Source organism: Apteryx rowi, unplaced genomic scaffold (genome assembly GCF_003343035.1).
Source record: "Apteryx rowi isolate R43461 unplaced genomic scaffold, aptRow1 scaffold_49, whole genome shotgun sequence".
Lineage (NCBI taxonomy): Eukaryota > Metazoa > Chordata > Aves > Apterygiformes > Apterygidae > Apteryx > Apteryx rowi.
Window position 1 is genome coordinate 2,597,977 of NW_020450749.1, and position 18,008 is coordinate 2,615,984.

Here is an 18,008-nt window from a genome sequence, read left to right on the forward strand (position 1 = left end):
TGATGCACCCCAGGAGACCATTGGCCTTCTTGGCCACAAGGGCACATTGCTGCCTTATGCTTAACTTGGTGTCCACCAGCACTCCCAGGTCCTTCTCSGCAGAGCTGCTTTCCAGCAGGTCAGCCCCCAACCTGTACTGGTGCATGGGGTTATTCTTCCCTAGGTGCAGGACCCTGCACTTCCCTTTGTTGAACTTCATGAGGTTCCTCTCCGCCCAGCTCTCCAGCCAGTTCAAGGAAATAATATCTGTCATATCAAGAGAATGAGATAGAGAGCAGTCTGCACCTAAGTGGCTGAATCATGTCCTTTTATGTAGTCAGCACAGGAAGGGAAGGTTTGAAGGAAGAGTAGAATGAGGGGGTTTAGTGGTGATGGAGGAGGAGGATGATGGGGAGCTGCCCCCAAGTACAGTGGGGAGAAGCAGAGGTGTAGCATGTGGCAGACGGATGCTGGAGTGTGGGCTGACTGGAAGCAGGAGCAACCATGCCATGAACAGGGAGAGCAGGGCAGGTGGGGAAACGGGCCACGAAAAGCTTTGCAAAAGATACATTTTAACAGCAATTTTCAGAAGCACTGAAAATTTTGAACAAACTCCTGATACCATGAAACTCCTGATACTATGAAACATTCAGGCATCCCCAATCCCAACAGCAAAATACTTCTTTTATCCCTCTCAGTGTCTGCAATAAATTGTGTTGTAGGACATTTCTGAACTGTTGACTGGTTATCTGTACTAATTGCATGAGAATGTGATAACTGACCAAACCCCAAAACGCTGGGTTTTAAATGAATCTTGCTGCAGTTGACCAAATTTATACTGACATTCGCCCCTTCCCTTTTCTTCCCAGGACATTGGGCTTGCATCTCTGGGAGCAACTGATGAAGAAATTGAGAAACTTGCAACGGTAAGTTTTACTTTCAGCATGACTGGGACCCCAGTCCTTCTAGTAGCACTTCTGTGACAACAGGGGGGACTGGTGCACCCTCGTCTGCCCAAAACTTAATGGCTTAGAGCCTCTGTCTGAGGTGCCCCATCCTCTGCTCTTTCGTGATGACTGTGCAAAGCAGAGATCAGTTAAAAAGCAGAGCTCACTTGCACATTAACCCAATTTTCATGGGCACTAGAGTATCATTAAGCATCATATTTCTAAAGACAGCACTGCTGGGACTCTTTAGGATGGGATTAAATTACATCCGTTTCCTTCAGCTCTCCCTTGACAAGGTGAACTGTCCTGCTCCAAGGGCAGTCAACAGAGACACCGTATAGTTGCTGCATGCTTGGGAGGACAACTCGGGTAGCATGGTGTCCGGAAGAGCTTCCATCTGCTCCAGCGTGACCACGGGCTTGTGGCTAGCCCCAGGCTGGCCAAGCCTTGAGTTGTACAACGAGATAAGGAGGTGCTGCCCCTCGCCTCCCCTGTGGGTCTGAGCAAGCTGTTTCACTGCCTGGCTCCACAGGCTGTGCCAGGCGCTAGTTTGTTTAAACATCCTCTGACCCAGACTGTGGTGTAAGGACTCAAAAGTGAGAGGGAGATGAAGAGGAGAACTTGTGTTCCCTATGTGTGTGGTTTGTTTTGTTTTGTTTTTTCCTTTCACAGCTTTAYTGGTTTACAGTGGAGTTTGGGCTCTGCAAACAGAACGGGACAGTGAAAGCCTATGGAGCTGGGCTCCTGTCTTCCTATGGGGAACTTATAGTAAGTCCGAGCAGAACTTGCTTCTCTCTGCTCCAGACCCTGTATAGTTATCTATTTTCCATCTCTATTATGCATGCAAACTCTGGTTGCCTCCGCTGCCTGCTGGCTTTCTGCTGTTTCTGCAGCACTCCTTGTCAGATGAACCAGAGGTGCGGGACTTTGACCCAGATGCTGCCGCTGTCCAGCCCTACCAAGATCAGAACTACCAGCCTGTGTATTTTGTGTCCGAGAGCTTCAGTGATGCCAAAAGTAAACTCAGGTAGGCTCGGGCAGTGAGGGAGACCCAAGCAGGATGACACAGGGCTACGATATCTCAAAATAGTGCTTGGTAGGGCAGTGGCTGCTTTCAGTTTAGGATCTCAGGAGCACTCTGGAAACAAATATCAGTTAGGTCTTTCAAAACCTGATGCATTAACCCATAAGCATTATGTGCGTTATAATAAGCATTAACCCATTTTTGACCTTGACAAAATGACTCTCTAGTTCCCACAGGGCCCAGCTCAAGTCCTTTGGGCTTCCGATTTGCCCAAGAGCCATGCGACATGTGGTGTGTGGAGGAGAGCAGGGCGGAGGCATTTGTGGAGATTAGGCTGAGTGTGCAAAGGAAAGGACAAATCTAGTGTTAGTTCTTACAGGGAAGAGTTAAAGAAAACTTCCAGCTTCCAAGGCAGGCAAGGCAGCCTAACCGGGGGCTAGCTGGGGGTCCAGGACTGCCCTCCGTTCACCAGGATACCCTTGTTTTCTCACTATGAGAAGACTGGCTGATAAAGGCCAGGTACCTGCCCTCCCTTCGGAAGTATTCATCCGGAAAGCATCATTCTGAAAACCTGAGTTAGAGGCGGCATTTAGCTTTCTGCCCAGGGAGCTGCATGGGTGAGATTTTTAGGAGCGAGGTGAAGAACTGCTTGACCTGGCGGCAGTGTTTGAATTTAGGATGCAGGAAAAACTGAGCAGCTGCTGAGGGGCTTCATTATCATCCAACCAGGTGCAACTCACTTGCACCATTCCTGCAGCTCCAGAGTTCAGCTGCTCAAAAGCAAGCATCCGGGGAGCCCATCCTCTCACACAGACTGCACTGCTTAAAAAAAGACTAAAACTCCGAACTGTTGGATAACTCATTTCTTTATATTTAAAAGGGGAAAATACACCACATATACAGTCAAGATTAGGCTAGGGGGCTTGGACAGTGATAGGCACTTTAAATGATCCTATTGAAAGAGCTCAGAGACCAYGTAAGTGCTACTTTAAGAGATGAAAACAATAAAATGCCTATTTTGCTTGCATTACTGGCAGTCCTGGGGGGCTACAGCCATGGACCTGATTGTCAGGGCTATCCTGAGAAAAAGCCCCCTTTCCCCAAAGTGTTTTCCAGTGAGGAGCACATTCAGTTCCCTTCCAGGCGCCCACAGAGACAATGCTGTACCTGCAGGCTTCAGAAAGGTGTAAAATGAATACTCTTGTGCTAGAAGGTAGATTTGGGGGGGGCAAGCTCTACCTAGGCTCAGGCACTGAGATAAGCCACATTTTAAGGGAGATAGGAGCTGTGGGTATTCAGGAAACCCATTGGTTTCCCCGTGGCTTTCCTTCCTCTGCACACGCCAGCAGCTTTCCCCCGTGCTACCCCCCGGGTCCTCTGCAGAGCCGGTCATGCGTTTCACACCCAGACCGTGGCAGTCGGGATTAGGCTTTCCCACAGTACGGGTACCGGCTATAGGAGGAGTCCGGGGAGACTCATTCCTCATTTCCCCCCAGACTGCGGCAGAGCAGACCCACAGTAGCCACAAGAGGGTACCCTAGGCTAAGCCATTCAGGAGAGAGAGGGTAAAGCGGCCAGGGGCTCTCCTGTCGCCGGAGCTGGCTTGTTCCCCCTCTTCCCAAGCACTTTCAGCATGAGACTTTACCTATGAGTAGCTAAATTTAGATCCCCAAGTCCATTTTTACAGAGTCACCGGGGGGGGGGGGTGGGAACGCACCTTGTCAAGCATATAAGTGTTAGATTTGGAGCTGAACATGAGAAAATCCCTTGGGGAAATCTTGCCCTTTGATTATTTCCCCTTAGACCTCCAAGAGCACTCAGCTACATTAAGTAAAAATAGAGGGTATCTTAGCACAGGTGGCAACCACAGAGGCAGCAACTTCAGTGCATCTTCCAGTTTGAGGTAAGCACATGTAAAGAGAGAGGTGGTGGCCCTGGGAAACCGCAGACTCAAGCTTGGTCACCCTAGCTGAACAGGAACTATCTTGACTACTGCTATACCCCCATCAAGCTGCAAAGATGGGAAACGTACAGGTTTTGTGCTAACTTAGAAATTCTGCTCCAGAGAGGCATTTATCTGTTGTGAATTTATCTGGGGGAGGAGGGAAGAGAAGCAAGAGGGAGCAGGCAGCTGTGAGACTCATGGTTTGCAACAAGGCTTCGGCACCCTTTCCTTTCAGGAGCTACGCTGCCCACATCAAGCGGCCCTTCTCGGTGAAATACGAGCCGTACACCCACAGCATCGAGCTCCTGGACAGCCCGCAGACTATCTGCCACTCCCTGGAGAGCGTAAGGGACGAGCTGCACTCGCTTATTGATGCGCTGAATGTTATCAGTTAATCGGAGAACTGGGCTCTTTCCTTCCCCTCTTCCCTCGCAGCAACGAAACTGCCTGCACCTAGTTCCCGGCTGGTAGCTTCTACCTGTTTTCTCCAAACTTTGGCATTGCTGCCTGTCACCGCACTATCCCAACAGCTTTCTGCATTTGTATTTAGGGCCAGCTTGGAGGAGGGCAGAGGGACTGACCCAAGGCCTGCTCATGTTCTTGCTAGTGTTCCTGTTGACTTGGAAGCTTAGCACAGACCACAAGCATGGGCCAAGCTACAAAGTTAAAGTCAAGAGCTATGGTCCAGGCTCCCAGGTGCCAGAAAGAAGAGAGAAGCTGGGGGGAAGGGGGGAGAGGAGTGTTTTCAGTTTGAGAGAATAGAGAGATCTGTGGTTGTTTGGGTTTTTTTTTTTTTTTTTTTTTAATCCCCAAAGCAATTCCCAGAGCAACTCCACACGAGACCTTCGGTCACCACCATCTCCTGCCTCTTACAGCTCCTCACATTTGAGAAATCAGAGCTGCTCTAGAAGCTTTTCTGCCTTAACCCTAAGATGTTTGTGGCTCCTGGCTGCCACTGAGCTCCTGAGACAGGAGGATGCGTGGACTACCATGAGCCCCCTGAGCTGCGCTACCCCATCAGGCTGCAACAAGCACTGTAGCACCTCCGGACCTCTAAACCGACCTCAGCCAGGAGTTGTTCATGTCTCTGTCCCTCAGAGAGCAGCCCCCTGAGCTACCAGCACCCTTCCCCACCCCAGCAGGAGCCAGCTACCCCAGACTGGGGGGAGGGTGGCCCCTTCAGGCCCTCTTTTGAAGGCTCCCACCACCTGCCCGCAAGCAGCCACACCTGGGACCACTGCTGCCCCTTTGGCCCTCCCCAGGGCCTGACTCTGTAGCACCACTTTACTCCTAATGCCTCCCCCTTATCACCTGCACACCCTCATGTCCGTTGTAATTCCCCTTTCCCCTCACAGAGGGTCAAGTCAGGAGGGGACACAGATCACAGCTGACGTTTCACTGACTGCTTTTTACTAGCTAAGCTGTTAGTATGGAGGAATCAAGCTGTGATCATTAATAGCAGATAACTGTGCTCATAGGGCACCCACAGCTGTTGATGCTAATGTGTGCTGGTGGCCTTGGACAGGTTCGGCAGCCTGTTGGTGTCCTGAGTTGTTTGGTTCTCGCAGATTGAACAGGACCACTAGTGTCCAGAGCGTGTCAGTCCTTGGGAGAATTTCACACACTTCCACTTTTCCAGTTCTGTTATACAGATACATCTCACATCTTGTTCTTATGTATCCTAATACCTTTGTCACCTTATGTACCCCAGATGCGTGAATAATGCTATTCCTGGTCATTTCTGAAAAAGGTAAAACATACGATTACCATGTTCAAAACAGTTTCATCCAGCTTTTGCTGTTGATATTAGTGGCTTGATCTGACCCAAAGTTCTCAGTTAGCCTCCCCCTGCTTGTGCCCTTCTTATCTTCTTGTAGGCTGCCTCATAACTTAGCCGTTTTCTCAGAAGTTTGGCCCAAGGTTATGCAGCTGTGTAGTATCAGAGCTGGGCTTTGGATCCGTGGCATGCAGGCAGCTAAACACCTGGAGGGACAGCACAGGGGGGGATTACGCTAGTTGTTCACATTGTCACTTGTTATATTTCTGTGTAGACTTTTACTATTCTCATCCATTATGTATGGATTTTTACCATTTCTTCTTTAAAGAAATGCAAGGTTTAGTGATTAAATCTTGACTATCAAGTATCCTCCAGTACTTACATATACCATCACCCTTCAATGTTACTTCCACTGGGGTTCAGTCATAATAGTTTACTACTTGTTATACTTTATTCCCTCTCAGGCCCTCACATACATGTGCTTACCCCACAATTCTCTCAAATTTTAACTGCTCAGGTATTGATAGCACTTAGCCTCCCACCTGTATCAAACCTTCCTTCTCTTTTTCACTTGATCCCTCTCCTAAACCCCTCCTATACCTATACACTTGTTTAAAAGAACATCGCTGAAGTCAGCAATTCCGTCACTAGCTGCTAGCTCAAGTTTCTCTTGAAGCTGTTCCTTGGGGGATTATCCTGTAAATGGATAAAACTACCAAGTTCGTTTGGCTATTATAATTTTAAAACATTTATCCAAAGCTTCAGCTACAATTTCCCAATCTGTGTGGGTGCCGATCTTAAGAGCTGTAACTCTCAAGGCTCCCTTAAGAGCTGTAACAATTTTTAATTGGGGGTCCTAAGTTGTTATTATTACCTTAAGTAGTTAGAACAAGATAAGCAAGACAAAGACAGGTTAGGTCACAAGTTAGCTCTCTAGTCATGAAAAATCTTACTGGTGGCTCCAGTTAAACGGACCAAAATAAAGAAAATGCAGCCCTAAACAGGCAAAATCTAACAGGTGCAGCCTGTACGTCTGATGCAGAGCTTGTGGCCTCGTTAGCAATGGCAGTACCATGCTCCCTGGCTTGCAGATCACTGCACCCCCTCTCCTTTGGTGAAATCCGCAGCTCCTGGTTATTACTTGCAAGGCTCCTAATCAGTACCAAGCCAGGGGTCTTTGTGGAGGTGTTTGCTCTCTTCTTTCTGGTTTTCCTGTGAAACCCATCAAGATCTGAGAGCAATAGTTTCTCATTCTCCATGGCAGAAGCAAGCAAAACCAAGCAAAACTCAAAGCGTAAAACAACCTTAGTGTATAAGCATAGGAACAGATCTAACACTTTCACACAGAAGACAGATAGCATGTGAGTGGCATCCCCTTGCTTTTGAGAGACGCGATTGCATTTTGGCTTGCTGTGGGTGGGAGGGAGGGGGAGTTAGTCTGGACAGGGCCAGAGGTAGATCTTTGGGGTATTTTCTGTGTCTGTATTCTTGGCAAATCCACGACTGATTCCAGAATTATTTGCCCCTCTAGGGAGACGTCTGAGGAACATGAATGCGTTCATATTTACCATTACCCTCATCTATTTGATATGTTAGAGGACTTAACCTATTAGTAACGTAACAGGGCCCCTTCTATTTCCTCTCTAAGGCATGTTCCTTTTTACCCGATTTCAAATACATTACTCGGCCCCCTATTTCATAAGCTATATATGAATTTGATTCCTCCTTTCTCATTTTCCCTTTTTTTCTCACGTTGCTTCTTCTGTCTGAGCCTTGATTTCTTCTCCATCCTGCTGTGATGTTTTTTCCCACTCCCACTGATCTCCTTCAGGACATGTAGGGTCTTGGACTTGGGGCCACCAAGGCATGGACAGTCCAAACAAAATACAGTGTGTTTGTAAAGCAGTTCCTAATCTGTCACTGCTCCTTAAAGCTGCTAATATCAGGGGTAATTTTTCAGCCCATTGTTCTCGATATTGTCCTACAATTTTTAATAGTCTGATTCATTCTTTTTACCATTCTGGAGGATTGCAGGTGGTAAGGTAATGCCATCTTTGTCTAAATCCCCAGGTTAGTCATTAGGGTTGGAGTTATTTCACTTACAAAAGCCTCTCCTTCACGTAATCCTATCTGAGCTGCTATCCCACACCTACTGACAATTTCCTTAAACAGTATTTTTACAGTTACAGTGGCTGTATTCCTTTTAGTGGGAAAAGCCTCAACATATCCTGAAAAGATATTTATGATGACAAAGAGATACTGTTGCCCTTCTTTAGTTTGTGGCTGTTTCTCTACATGATCCAGTTGCCCTGTTTGCCAAGGTCCATGGCTTAGCTGATACAATAGAGTTGGCAGCTTTGATTTTTCTCGTTTGCTTTTACATCATTGCAAATCCTGTGCAGTTTCTAATTATGTGCTCTATTTCTTGCTTCATTTGGGGCCAAATACAAAGTCCTTGCACTCATACAAAGAACGATTTACTCTCCTTCAGCTGGCTATGGTATCCATTTCTTCCTCTCTGACTCCTGTTTGGAGCTGCAGAAATTAAACTCCCAGTCAGCTTATCTGCATGGTCATTAAACTGTTTCTCACTGTTATTTTTAGTCTTCCCATGTGCGTAAAAAGTCTTTATATAAATTTTATTCCCACTGCCTCTCCAAGCTTGTAAAATAACCCTCCAGTTTTCTTCACTGGTCTCCCATTATGTGCTTTCCATTTCCCTTCTCCCTATTGCGCATCCAGGATTTTATTCTATTATCAACATAGTAACTGTCTGTGAAGAGACATATTGGGTTGTGCAGAGGCTTTATCATCTATACTGGCTTCCATGCCAGCCTGTACTTCTGCTGTTTGGGGTGATCCTTTCTCTAGTTTTACACCACTTGTTCTTCCATTCCACTAACAGCAGCCAACTAATCCAACACTGGATTAGTTTTTTCCCTTGTCCACACCCCCATGAGTGACTCATACCTTTGGTTTATTACTGGTTTCCTGTAAAAGGACATCCACATCAATATCCATTTCTTCTCTTTGTACTTAAGAGCACAGTATGAGCAGACTGGTGTACAACTGGGCTATTGACAGCGAAAGCCTGGAAGACCATTACAGTCCAGATGGCCCTAAGCAGTCTTTCTCATGGCCAGGGAGCTTCTGTCCCAGCCCCTGGAGAGGACACGGCTCACATGCGACAGGGACCCACTTCCCTTTGCTGTTTTTCTGTAACAGCACTGCTCCCTCAGAATGGGCTTGTGTTGAAATCCTTATTACAAACAGCTTTTCTTGGCCTGGGAACTTCAGTGCAGGAGCTTTTAAAGCAGCTTCTTTCACTTTAGGTAAAGCATCGTCATGCTCCTTGCTCCAGCCCCATTCCTGATACTTTTTCAGTAATTTCCATAGTGATCTGCAGATACTAGAAGTTATGGATATGCTGCCATAAGAAATTAAATCCTCCTAGCACTGTTCTGGGTTGGGACTGATTAGTGGCAGCCTTTATTTCAAGGCTTCAAGGCACAAAAAGCTTTAGCCTTTCTTGCACCTACCTGTCTTCCTGTTTCACTAATTACAAGTTCCAAGTGGTTGCAGTAATTGTGCCATATTCAAACTGACTTTAAATCCTGTTTGGTCTATTAATTTTGAAATTCAGATACTTCTCTTTTGCACCTTTTCTTTCATAGCTGCTGTCCCCAGAATATCATCCACATAAAATAATACCTTCTCTTTGTCCTCTGGAGACCACTGTTCTAGCAGGTGCTAGAGCAGGTGCTATTGCAGGTGCTCTGCCCTGCAGGATGCCACTAAAAGTATATTGTTTGTCTCTAAATGTGAAAGCAGCTCTGCAGATTGATTCTTCCCCTGCATTTTGCCATATGGGTGTTTGCTGTGAATGGTGGGGGTGCATTCGGGCAGCTATTTCTCATAATTCACCCGGTGTCCAAGGAACCTGACTCAGCGCCGTGGCGGCCAAGGGAGTGGGAGCCACCTGTGCCCCACCAGGCGTGGGTGGCTGATACATGGTATGGTGCCCTGCCAATATTTGAGCAACTGCCCATCAGCTCATTCAATGCTCTCCGTCTTCCCCCAGTTTATGGATTAATTAATCTCAATGCTGCTAATTGTGTCTTTGTCTTACCTATATGTTGGGCAATTTGATTAAATGCACTCGTCAAGGAGGGTGCCCAATGCACAGTGAGTAAAAGCTGGTGGAGCACAAGCTCTAATTGACTTACTCACTTCGCTCCCCTGCCTGCCTGCCTGCCTGCCTGCCAGGAGCGGCAGTCCTAGTTGTTGTTGTATATGCTGCTATCCTCAACTCCTCTTTCTTTTCCCATTCCTAAATATCATCCCCAAAATCATTTTCCTCTGATGGTTCCCAATCCAGTTTTCTCCATCACTTCCTGCTGATACAGCAGCTATTTTTAATTTTTGCATCCCAGTCTGCTTTTGCAAGGGTCTAATTTTATCTTCACTTTTGCTATGATCAGGTCCCTTTTGAGCTCTCCCCTGCTCTAGGGTGAATCACTGCACTATATATGTTAATCTCTCTACTTACTTCTGCAGTTTTTCTTTCTCTTTTTCTGCATTCATTTGATTCTCCAGTTCCAGTTGTATCTCCCTATTGCATTTTTGAGCCACTAGATGGTATTCCTTTTCTAAAGACAAACTTGTTTTAAGTTTCTTAGCAGTCTCTTTTAAAAGCAGCTGACTTTTTTGTGTTGTATTGGCTCAGTCGGCACAAACTGTTTTGGCCACTTCCCATAATAATTCCACTAGTACAGGCGGCATATCCTTGAGTTTCACTTCACATGCTCTACCATGACCAGAGAACATTTGTTCTGTATTGCCCATGGGTTTCCTATGGGCTGAAGTGACACATGGAAAGGTGCCCATAGCCCCTGCTGTAATCTCTGATAGTGCTKGGGTTTCCTGTAGCCCTTTAGTGTCCATTTTAGCCTTTTCCTGAGTTCCTGAATTCCTTTTTAGAATTTTCCTAAGCTTTCAATTCCATCTTAAGGTTCCTGTTAAGTATTGTACGCAACGGTATTACAACAGACGGGTCAGATTTACAGAATTGTCTTGCAAGGACGATCAGAGAGCTCAAAAAGATCGCCCAGCAGAAAAGCACTTGATGATGACCTGTGCGTTCCCCCGTTGCACCCTCCACCAGAAGCCACCTGCAGTCACGGCTTTCGTGGAGGCGGTTGCTGATGCTAGTGCGTGGCATGGTACAGGCTCAGCCGCCTCTTGGTGTCCTGAGTTTATTGGTTCTTGCCGGCTCCCCAGACCTCACCCCAGGGTTTGCAATCTGTATAGCCAGGTACCTGGAGAGAGCCCAGGCGATGGGTCAGCACAGGATAAACCTTCCCTCATGGCAAGCTGCGGGAGGGAAAAAGGGCAGAGCCTTCCTCTGAGCCAGCCCCCACCATGACCCCTGATCTCGGTGTGTACTAGTGCCTCACTGAACGGTCTCTCCCTGTTGTCACTGCTGCTGCTGTGGATAGATCTGTCTTTCTGTCTCTCTGTGTAAAGAACGACAAAGCAGAGTTATTTTTCATTTTGGAATCGTGCTGCTGCTGACATGATATTAATAATAAAAAATATATTTCTGGTCTAGCATCCCGAGTTTGGCTCTTGCACCCTGCTCCTCTGCAGATTCAAGCCTGCTCTCTTGCCTGCAGGCAGTATGCAAAGCATAACCTGGAACCCATTAAGGCAGAAGAACTGCAACTTGCATTCATGCAGAACATTAACTTAGAGGTGGAAAATGATCCCTTGTTTGTGGACGAGCTGATCTAAGCCTTTCTTTGCCAGGATATTACTAATTGCACAGTAATGCATGGAACAGTAGTTGGGAGGCCCTTTTTAAATAATAACACAACAGGGGACTTGCCTTCACTACATGCTTTCTCTCCCAACATTTCCCACTATTTCTGTTTAGTTCCAGTAATGCTAGTAATGTAGAAATGCCGGCGTATGCAATGTGCCCAGTAACCTACTTGTCTGACCCCTTCAAAGGGCTCTGAGCCTCCTGCTACTTTTGGAAATGCTCTTCTGGTTCGCGGAGGATTACATAAATTCAGATGCTGTTTGGACAGAGGACACAAGAACCAAAAACACGGAGCTGGCCCAAGCTGAGGTGCCAATACAGAGGAACATGGTTATGAACAGACGAGTGTTTGTATGGTAACACTGTGAAGATGGTCTTGGGGAAGGTTGCAAGTGGGTTTTCTGCTCACATCAGAGCCCACTCTGCACAGAGGTACCAGCAGCCAGCAACTCTCTCTGCATTAATGTTTCCATCAGACCTGTGGGACCACAGCTCCAGGAAATTATAGAGGAAGATGTAAAGATACACACAATCAGTCATTTATATATCTCACTGCAAAAAAGTCACATGAGGAAAATAACTGGGTAAAACCGAAGGTAATTCTCTGCGATCCTCAAAATACTTAATTGATATTTCCTCAGTGCAGCTGTGGGGTTACTCTCGTTTTTCCCAGGTGTTAAGCAGCAACAGCACGGTCTGGTTTGTGCAGGAACACACAAGCGGGAGGGGTGTGCCAAGGTGCCTGCCACCGCAGGTGGCTGTGCTACATAACCCCCTTCCTAAATGTGGCAGACTCCCTCTTAAAATTAATAGGGATAGATTCTGCTTGCTTAAGCCCAGGGAACGTTTCAGGTTACCTGAGCTATCATCTGATGCATCCATGTGGGGCTGGCAGATGTGGTGCAGGATGCCTGGGAGGCAACTGGAGACCAGAAGAGATGCTTATGGCCACGGAGGTGTTTTGTACTCCAGAGTTATCCTTATGTTTAAGGAAACAAATTCCAGCCAATGCTGAATGTTTGGCTTTTACAGGAAAGCCAGACTTGCTCTGGTTAAATCCCTTTGAGAACCGCATATAGAGTTGGATTAATGTATCACCAGCATGGGTCTGGAGCATGCATCCAGGCACCCCAGCGCCATCTGAGAGGCGGCTGTCTAATTTAGGACTTGTAAGGATACCCTATATCTTAATAGCCCTCGTTAAAGTGTTACAGCTTTAATGAATTCATCTTCATTACACGCTTGGGAGGTAGAAAAGTACTATTGTCCCTGTAAAAGGTTGGCAGATGAAAGGAGACAGAGAACCAGAGTGACTCAGACCAGGCACAGAGCCTTAAAAGTAATTACCTGCTGAAACAGCTTCGGGAAGACGTGTCTAAGTGGCAGGTCTGGGGCTCGAACCTCTGTCAGTCCCCTAACGACCGAACTATCTATCTTTCTTCTTGTGCTGGGTCGGCACAGACCAGAAGAATTAAGTTATTTCCAAATCCTGTACTTGCAGGTATGCGCAAACACACGTGTACCAGCCCCCCTGCAGACGTGAACTGATTTGAATAAAACTGTCACTGAGCTGAGCTGTCATTCGTAGTGCTAATCCAGCTCACATCAGACTTTCTGCTTCCCAAGGACCGAAAAAGGTGCTGTGCTTTACAGCTCAAAATTTCAGTTTTCCAGCACTTGTTAATGATTATGTTTGGGAAAATGTTAAGTTCCCTAGAGGAAAGCTGGTCTTGTGACAATTTTTTGGCATGGCCAAGAGCAAGAAGTATCGGAAATCTCTTGAAAACTGCTCAGGAGAAATTTTTTACTGAATTTTGCTGAATAGAGGGCTTTGAAAAGTTTAGGAAAGGGCTCAGATTTAAAAATCTATACATTACTGCACCACCGACATTGCGCTAATGCAGCTTTGTGAAACTCTYGTTGTGCAGCTGTTACAGTTTGCGGCGATAGATCAATAAAAGGAGCATTCAGAGCCTGGACTTCTTTCAAAGTTGCAAGTGCYTTGTCTCCAATGAGCCAGGGTTTCTTCATGTTGATGTTAACAAACTCGCTCCCAGAGGGACAGGACCCATCCAGACTCCTCACTCGTCTCCCAAATCTTCTGCACCAGAATTGTGGAGGGTTTGGGTCCACATCTAAATTTTCAGTATACAAACCCCCAAATCTAAAATATTCCCTCTGGCCCCAGCCGACCACCATCACATGTTTCTATATGTAATGTTCAGAGGCTTAGCTTGGGAAGCAGCAAGTGTTTTCGAAACTCACTCAAAACACAGGTAGGAATTCAAAGCAAACCATGGGAATGCAAGACCGAACAGGCTTAGTGGTCAGCTCCAGCGCCTGATGTGGTCACAGCCCATCCTCATTGATTTTCCTGGAGGGATAACAATGCAAAATCCATTTTTATTCTTGACATTACTTCTGCTTGGTCTCTTTGCAATTATTTTCTCTGTCAGCTCTCTGAGCACAGCAGGGTGAATTGATCTACAAAATATTTGCAGGGACGGTGGAAGATTAAGTATATCACACAGATAGTTCAGGGCAACAGTTGTTACTCAGAAAGGCAGGGAGAAAAACAGGGTGGGGTAAGGGAGTTGTTCATTTTCCTTCCCCTAAGGTCAGCCTTAAATAACTCTCCCACCTCCCTCTGAGGCCAAGACAAGATAATAAGGACAAAAATGTCAGAGCAAAGCGCTGGGCCCCTCTATTTACAGCAAAGGCCAAATCGCTAATGAACAGATCGGGGCTTTCTTTCTAAACACCGATAAGCGGCAACTTTGAATTAACGGCCCCAGACTCTCTGCCGCTGTAAATCCGTGTGACCCGGCTGTCGGTGGTACCCGTGCCCCAAGCCCCTTCCCGGGCAGCCCGGCGCGAGGGAGCCCCCGGCCGGGGCGAGAGCCCCCGCAGCCCCGGGAGAGGGGTGGCCGCCACGGGCTGGTCCCTCCTCGGGCGCTGGCGATTCGTGTGCCTGTCTCCAAACCCTCCGCTCCCTCCCTTTCCTCTAACACTAACAAGCCTTATCAGTAGGATTTACACCTCGTTGTCTAGGAACCTAAATAAGCTGGTAGGCGAAGCTACGAACCAGTTATTGCTGTGCCTCCAAATCCCTAAAGTAGCTTTAAGTGCTCAAAATGATCCACTTACCCGGTGATTATTAACGGTATCTGAYCCGGGAGCCCTGATGCCTTGGCAGAATAGATGGGAGTGCTATAAAGTGCGGTCCACAGCCCCTCCTGGCCCCGCTGAGCGTCTCCGGAGCAAGGATTAATCAGCAAAGCTGYGATAAAGCCGAGGAGTGGACATGCCTCCGAGGAGCAGTTGCATCCGAGAGGAATTTTTTTTTTAATCATCGGATGCTATGTTAGAAAAGGTCCTTTGGAATATAGGTCACACAGGTCAGTGCAACATTAATTCCCAAATGGGTGAAGCCTTGGTAGTGAGATAGAAGCTCAGAGTGCACCACAAAGGCAAAGGAGCGCAAGGCACCCTCAGATGGCAACTCACATCTTGTGGAGAAAAGCTGGGCCTCGAGGCAGTGGCGCCAGAGCAACAGCAGCTGAAATCTCCAAGAGCTTCCTAATCACAAAACAGGGGCTTTTCAAGTAAATTTTATTCTAGAAAATGGGGTTTCAAAATGTCATATTTAAACTCACCAGAAAGTGCCGTGCAAGAATGAGTACATTGCTCCTCGCTGTTCTTTTGCAGTATCAGTTACAACCTCTAATTTTATCATCAGGAAAACTATGCAGATGTTCATCATGCCTATGCTTTTCAGCATCATGACAAAGGACTAGATCTTCTCCTCTTCTGTTCTCAAGGGCTTTTCTAGGTCATGTAAGTCTTTGCTCTCCAAGTGGTGCCTGTGTTGTCACCTGCTATGGAAGTCATGGTGGTGGCACCAAGAAAGTCTGTTCCAACAGTGCTTTTCATGATTTTCTTGCTTACAGTTTTGGACATTGGAGGAAACTCCCTGATGGACTCGATGGACCTTTCATGGTCATTTCCTGAGGAAAAGGTGAAGATCCTCTTTGGTTGCTCTCACAGACTTCCATGACTCTGACCTGTGAAGAAGGACAGATGTGGTATCAGTGCTGAAAAGGTGTATTTTTGGATTGGTGCTGATCAGGCTACTTTTCCAGGGTTTCTCAAGTCTATGGAAGTTATTTGCTGCTTTTGCTGTTCATTACTTGTCCTCTGCTGGGGTGTCATCACCTCTTCTAATGTTTATCTACCTATGCCAATGACCGCTTTGGGGCCATTAATAGCTGCAGATTTCGTCTTCTCCACATTGATAAACAAACTAATTTGTTCTGCTGTGTCTGCTAATAGCTGTGTCTAGGAACTATTAGCAGCTCTTAGGTGCTCTTTTCTCCTCTACCTTCTCAAAAAAATCTGTGTTCAGTAATATTTTAACAGACTTAGAAGAAGCATACCTGTTTTTTTCCATCTATGTTTATAGCCTGGCATTTGTTCTTCCCAAGATGAATGGGAAAGATTCTGGGAACTTTAGAGATCATTAAATACGGTCTGTTTTGCAGCCAAACCAATTTGCAGTGCAGTGGTCCCAGGTGAGCCAGGCCTGGCCTAAGATAAGGGCTTCACTGCTGAGAGGATGATCTGAGAATCACCATGTGGTCAGGAGGGGGACCAGAGGGTCTGGATCACATGAGACCTTGAGACCTGAGCTTGGGAAAAGGGAAAAGGATGGGGAAACAGGCATAACTGCTTCCTTTGCTGTGTGCTAGCAGTGCGAGAAGGAGAGAGCACGTGGAGCTAGCCCCAGCAAGCCATCTGCAGAGCAGCACCAGCCCTGGGGAGCTCCCTAGTCAGTTAACAAAAGCTACTGGCTCTTCAGAGCTGCTCTGTAGAGCATCTTCCATCAGGAAGCTGCATCTCCAGGTGTTTGGATGTGCTTACTAACTTCTCCTAGCTGTCCTGGAGCAGCCTGGATGTTAAAGGCTAACACAAAGGTGATGGGAATAGGTGGGAAAATCTGGTTGGTTATACTGGACTTTGGGCTACACCCTCCATTTCTTGAATCAACCCTTTGTGCTCTAAGCAGGAAGATAATGTCCCTGGCCTGGAAGAGCTGGGAAAATTGTGAAATCCAGAGTCTGGCAGGAGCATCTCTCTCGGGCCCCACGGCTGGAGGGGAGATGGGGACAGCTCACCAGCACTGCACCCAGACAGCAGCCCAGATTAGTTTATAGAAGCAGCTGAGATTACTTTTATCCCAGTGAGTGGCCTCCTTCTTGGCTTGCACAATGTCTCTTTTGAAGCAAGGGCATCTCTCATTGTATGGCTCCAGATAAGCTGCAGAGCCTCACCCTTGCTATAGCAGCCCCCTCTCCCCAAGAGCCCACGGTGTCTGCCCCACCTGCCCAGGAAGGCCATGACGTACCTCTGTAGGCATCACAGGATTTTGTTGCAATGATTCACATGATCAAGCACCCTCCTTGGTGCCAGATTCACCTCCCTGCTCTTTGCTTCCTCTTCCCGGCTCACATCATCRCCGCTGGCAGGGTGGTAGCATATTGCCCTGGTTACATGTCGCAGCATAGCAGGGGCGGTACTGGGGCACCTTCTGGGGACTGGCCATCCCCAAAGCTGACTGAAGCAATTCGGACCCCTTCTGATATCTTGGGGCTGCATTTTGGCAGGCTGCTGGCAGAGCACAAGGACACATTGGCAAACCATGTCGCCCTGGGGGCTCTTTGTTTCACAAGTCACCGGATTCACCCTCAACAGAGAGGAACACACAAAATCACCATAGCGTTGATCTCTGCTCCGCTTCTGGTGCAACGTGCAGTCACATCCCAACACGGCCGCAATCACTGCCAGCAGGTCTCCAGAGACCTGCCAAGGGCAGGACTCAGTTCGGTGGGGAAAGAGCTCCAATTGCTACTGCAGCTCCTTCTGCAGGGCCTTACCTAGACACACCGCTGCCAAACAGCTGGAGGCTGTCCACTGAGTCTGCTAAATTCGGGTGTGTGAAGCAGCCACCCACAGCCTGGGGACGAGGCAGCACAGCCCCAGCGGTGACCGCTAAACGCAGCACAAAAGCGGCAGCCGGAGCCACGGCTCGCGTTCTGGGTCCCCAGGTGCTAACTAAGAACTTGCTCGCCTCCAGCTCTGACCTTTGCTTTCAGTAAAACTTGCACAAACTTGTAATCGTTAACTAGTTCCCCTGTAACGGGCTTGTTATTTTTCAGGACAGGGTTCGAAAATGCTAGACATCTACAGTAGTAAAGATTTTATTGTGCTGGCAACAGACTGTAAAACTTGATTACATGACACCGGGGATTGCCTAAACCTCATTCCCACTGATGCAACTGCTCGGGGTCGGGGGGGTGACAGGAGCGAGGGAGGTGGTTTCAAGTCACGTCTGGAGGTGATTTAGCACGAAGGGCAGAAGTCAGGAGCAGCCCACTCCCACCCAGAGAGTCCTTTTATCCAGGCGATCAGAACGGGGAGCCAAACAGTGGGGGTGGAGCAGGCTGGTCGCAGGA

The 18,008-nt window shown here is 47.5% G+C and overlaps 1 protein-coding gene across 1 annotated transcript in view; it reads left to right on the forward strand.

Annotated features, from left to right (window-relative positions):
* Positions 1-4,436, forward strand: part of TH (tyrosine hydroxylase) — a 19,452-nt gene extending 15,016 nt beyond the window's left edge. The window contains exons 10-13 of the mRNA XM_026078977.1: positions 849-905; positions 1,599-1,694; positions 1,820-1,953; positions 4,131-4,436. Of these exons, the coding sequence (XP_025934762.1) occupies positions 849-905; positions 1,599-1,694; positions 1,820-1,953; positions 4,131-4,290 (447 nt within the window). The 3' untranslated portion in view covers positions 4,291-4,436. The remainder of the gene's footprint in view (positions 1-848; positions 906-1,598; positions 1,695-1,819; positions 1,954-4,130) is intronic.
* Positions 4,437-18,008: the final 13,572 nt, after the last annotated feature.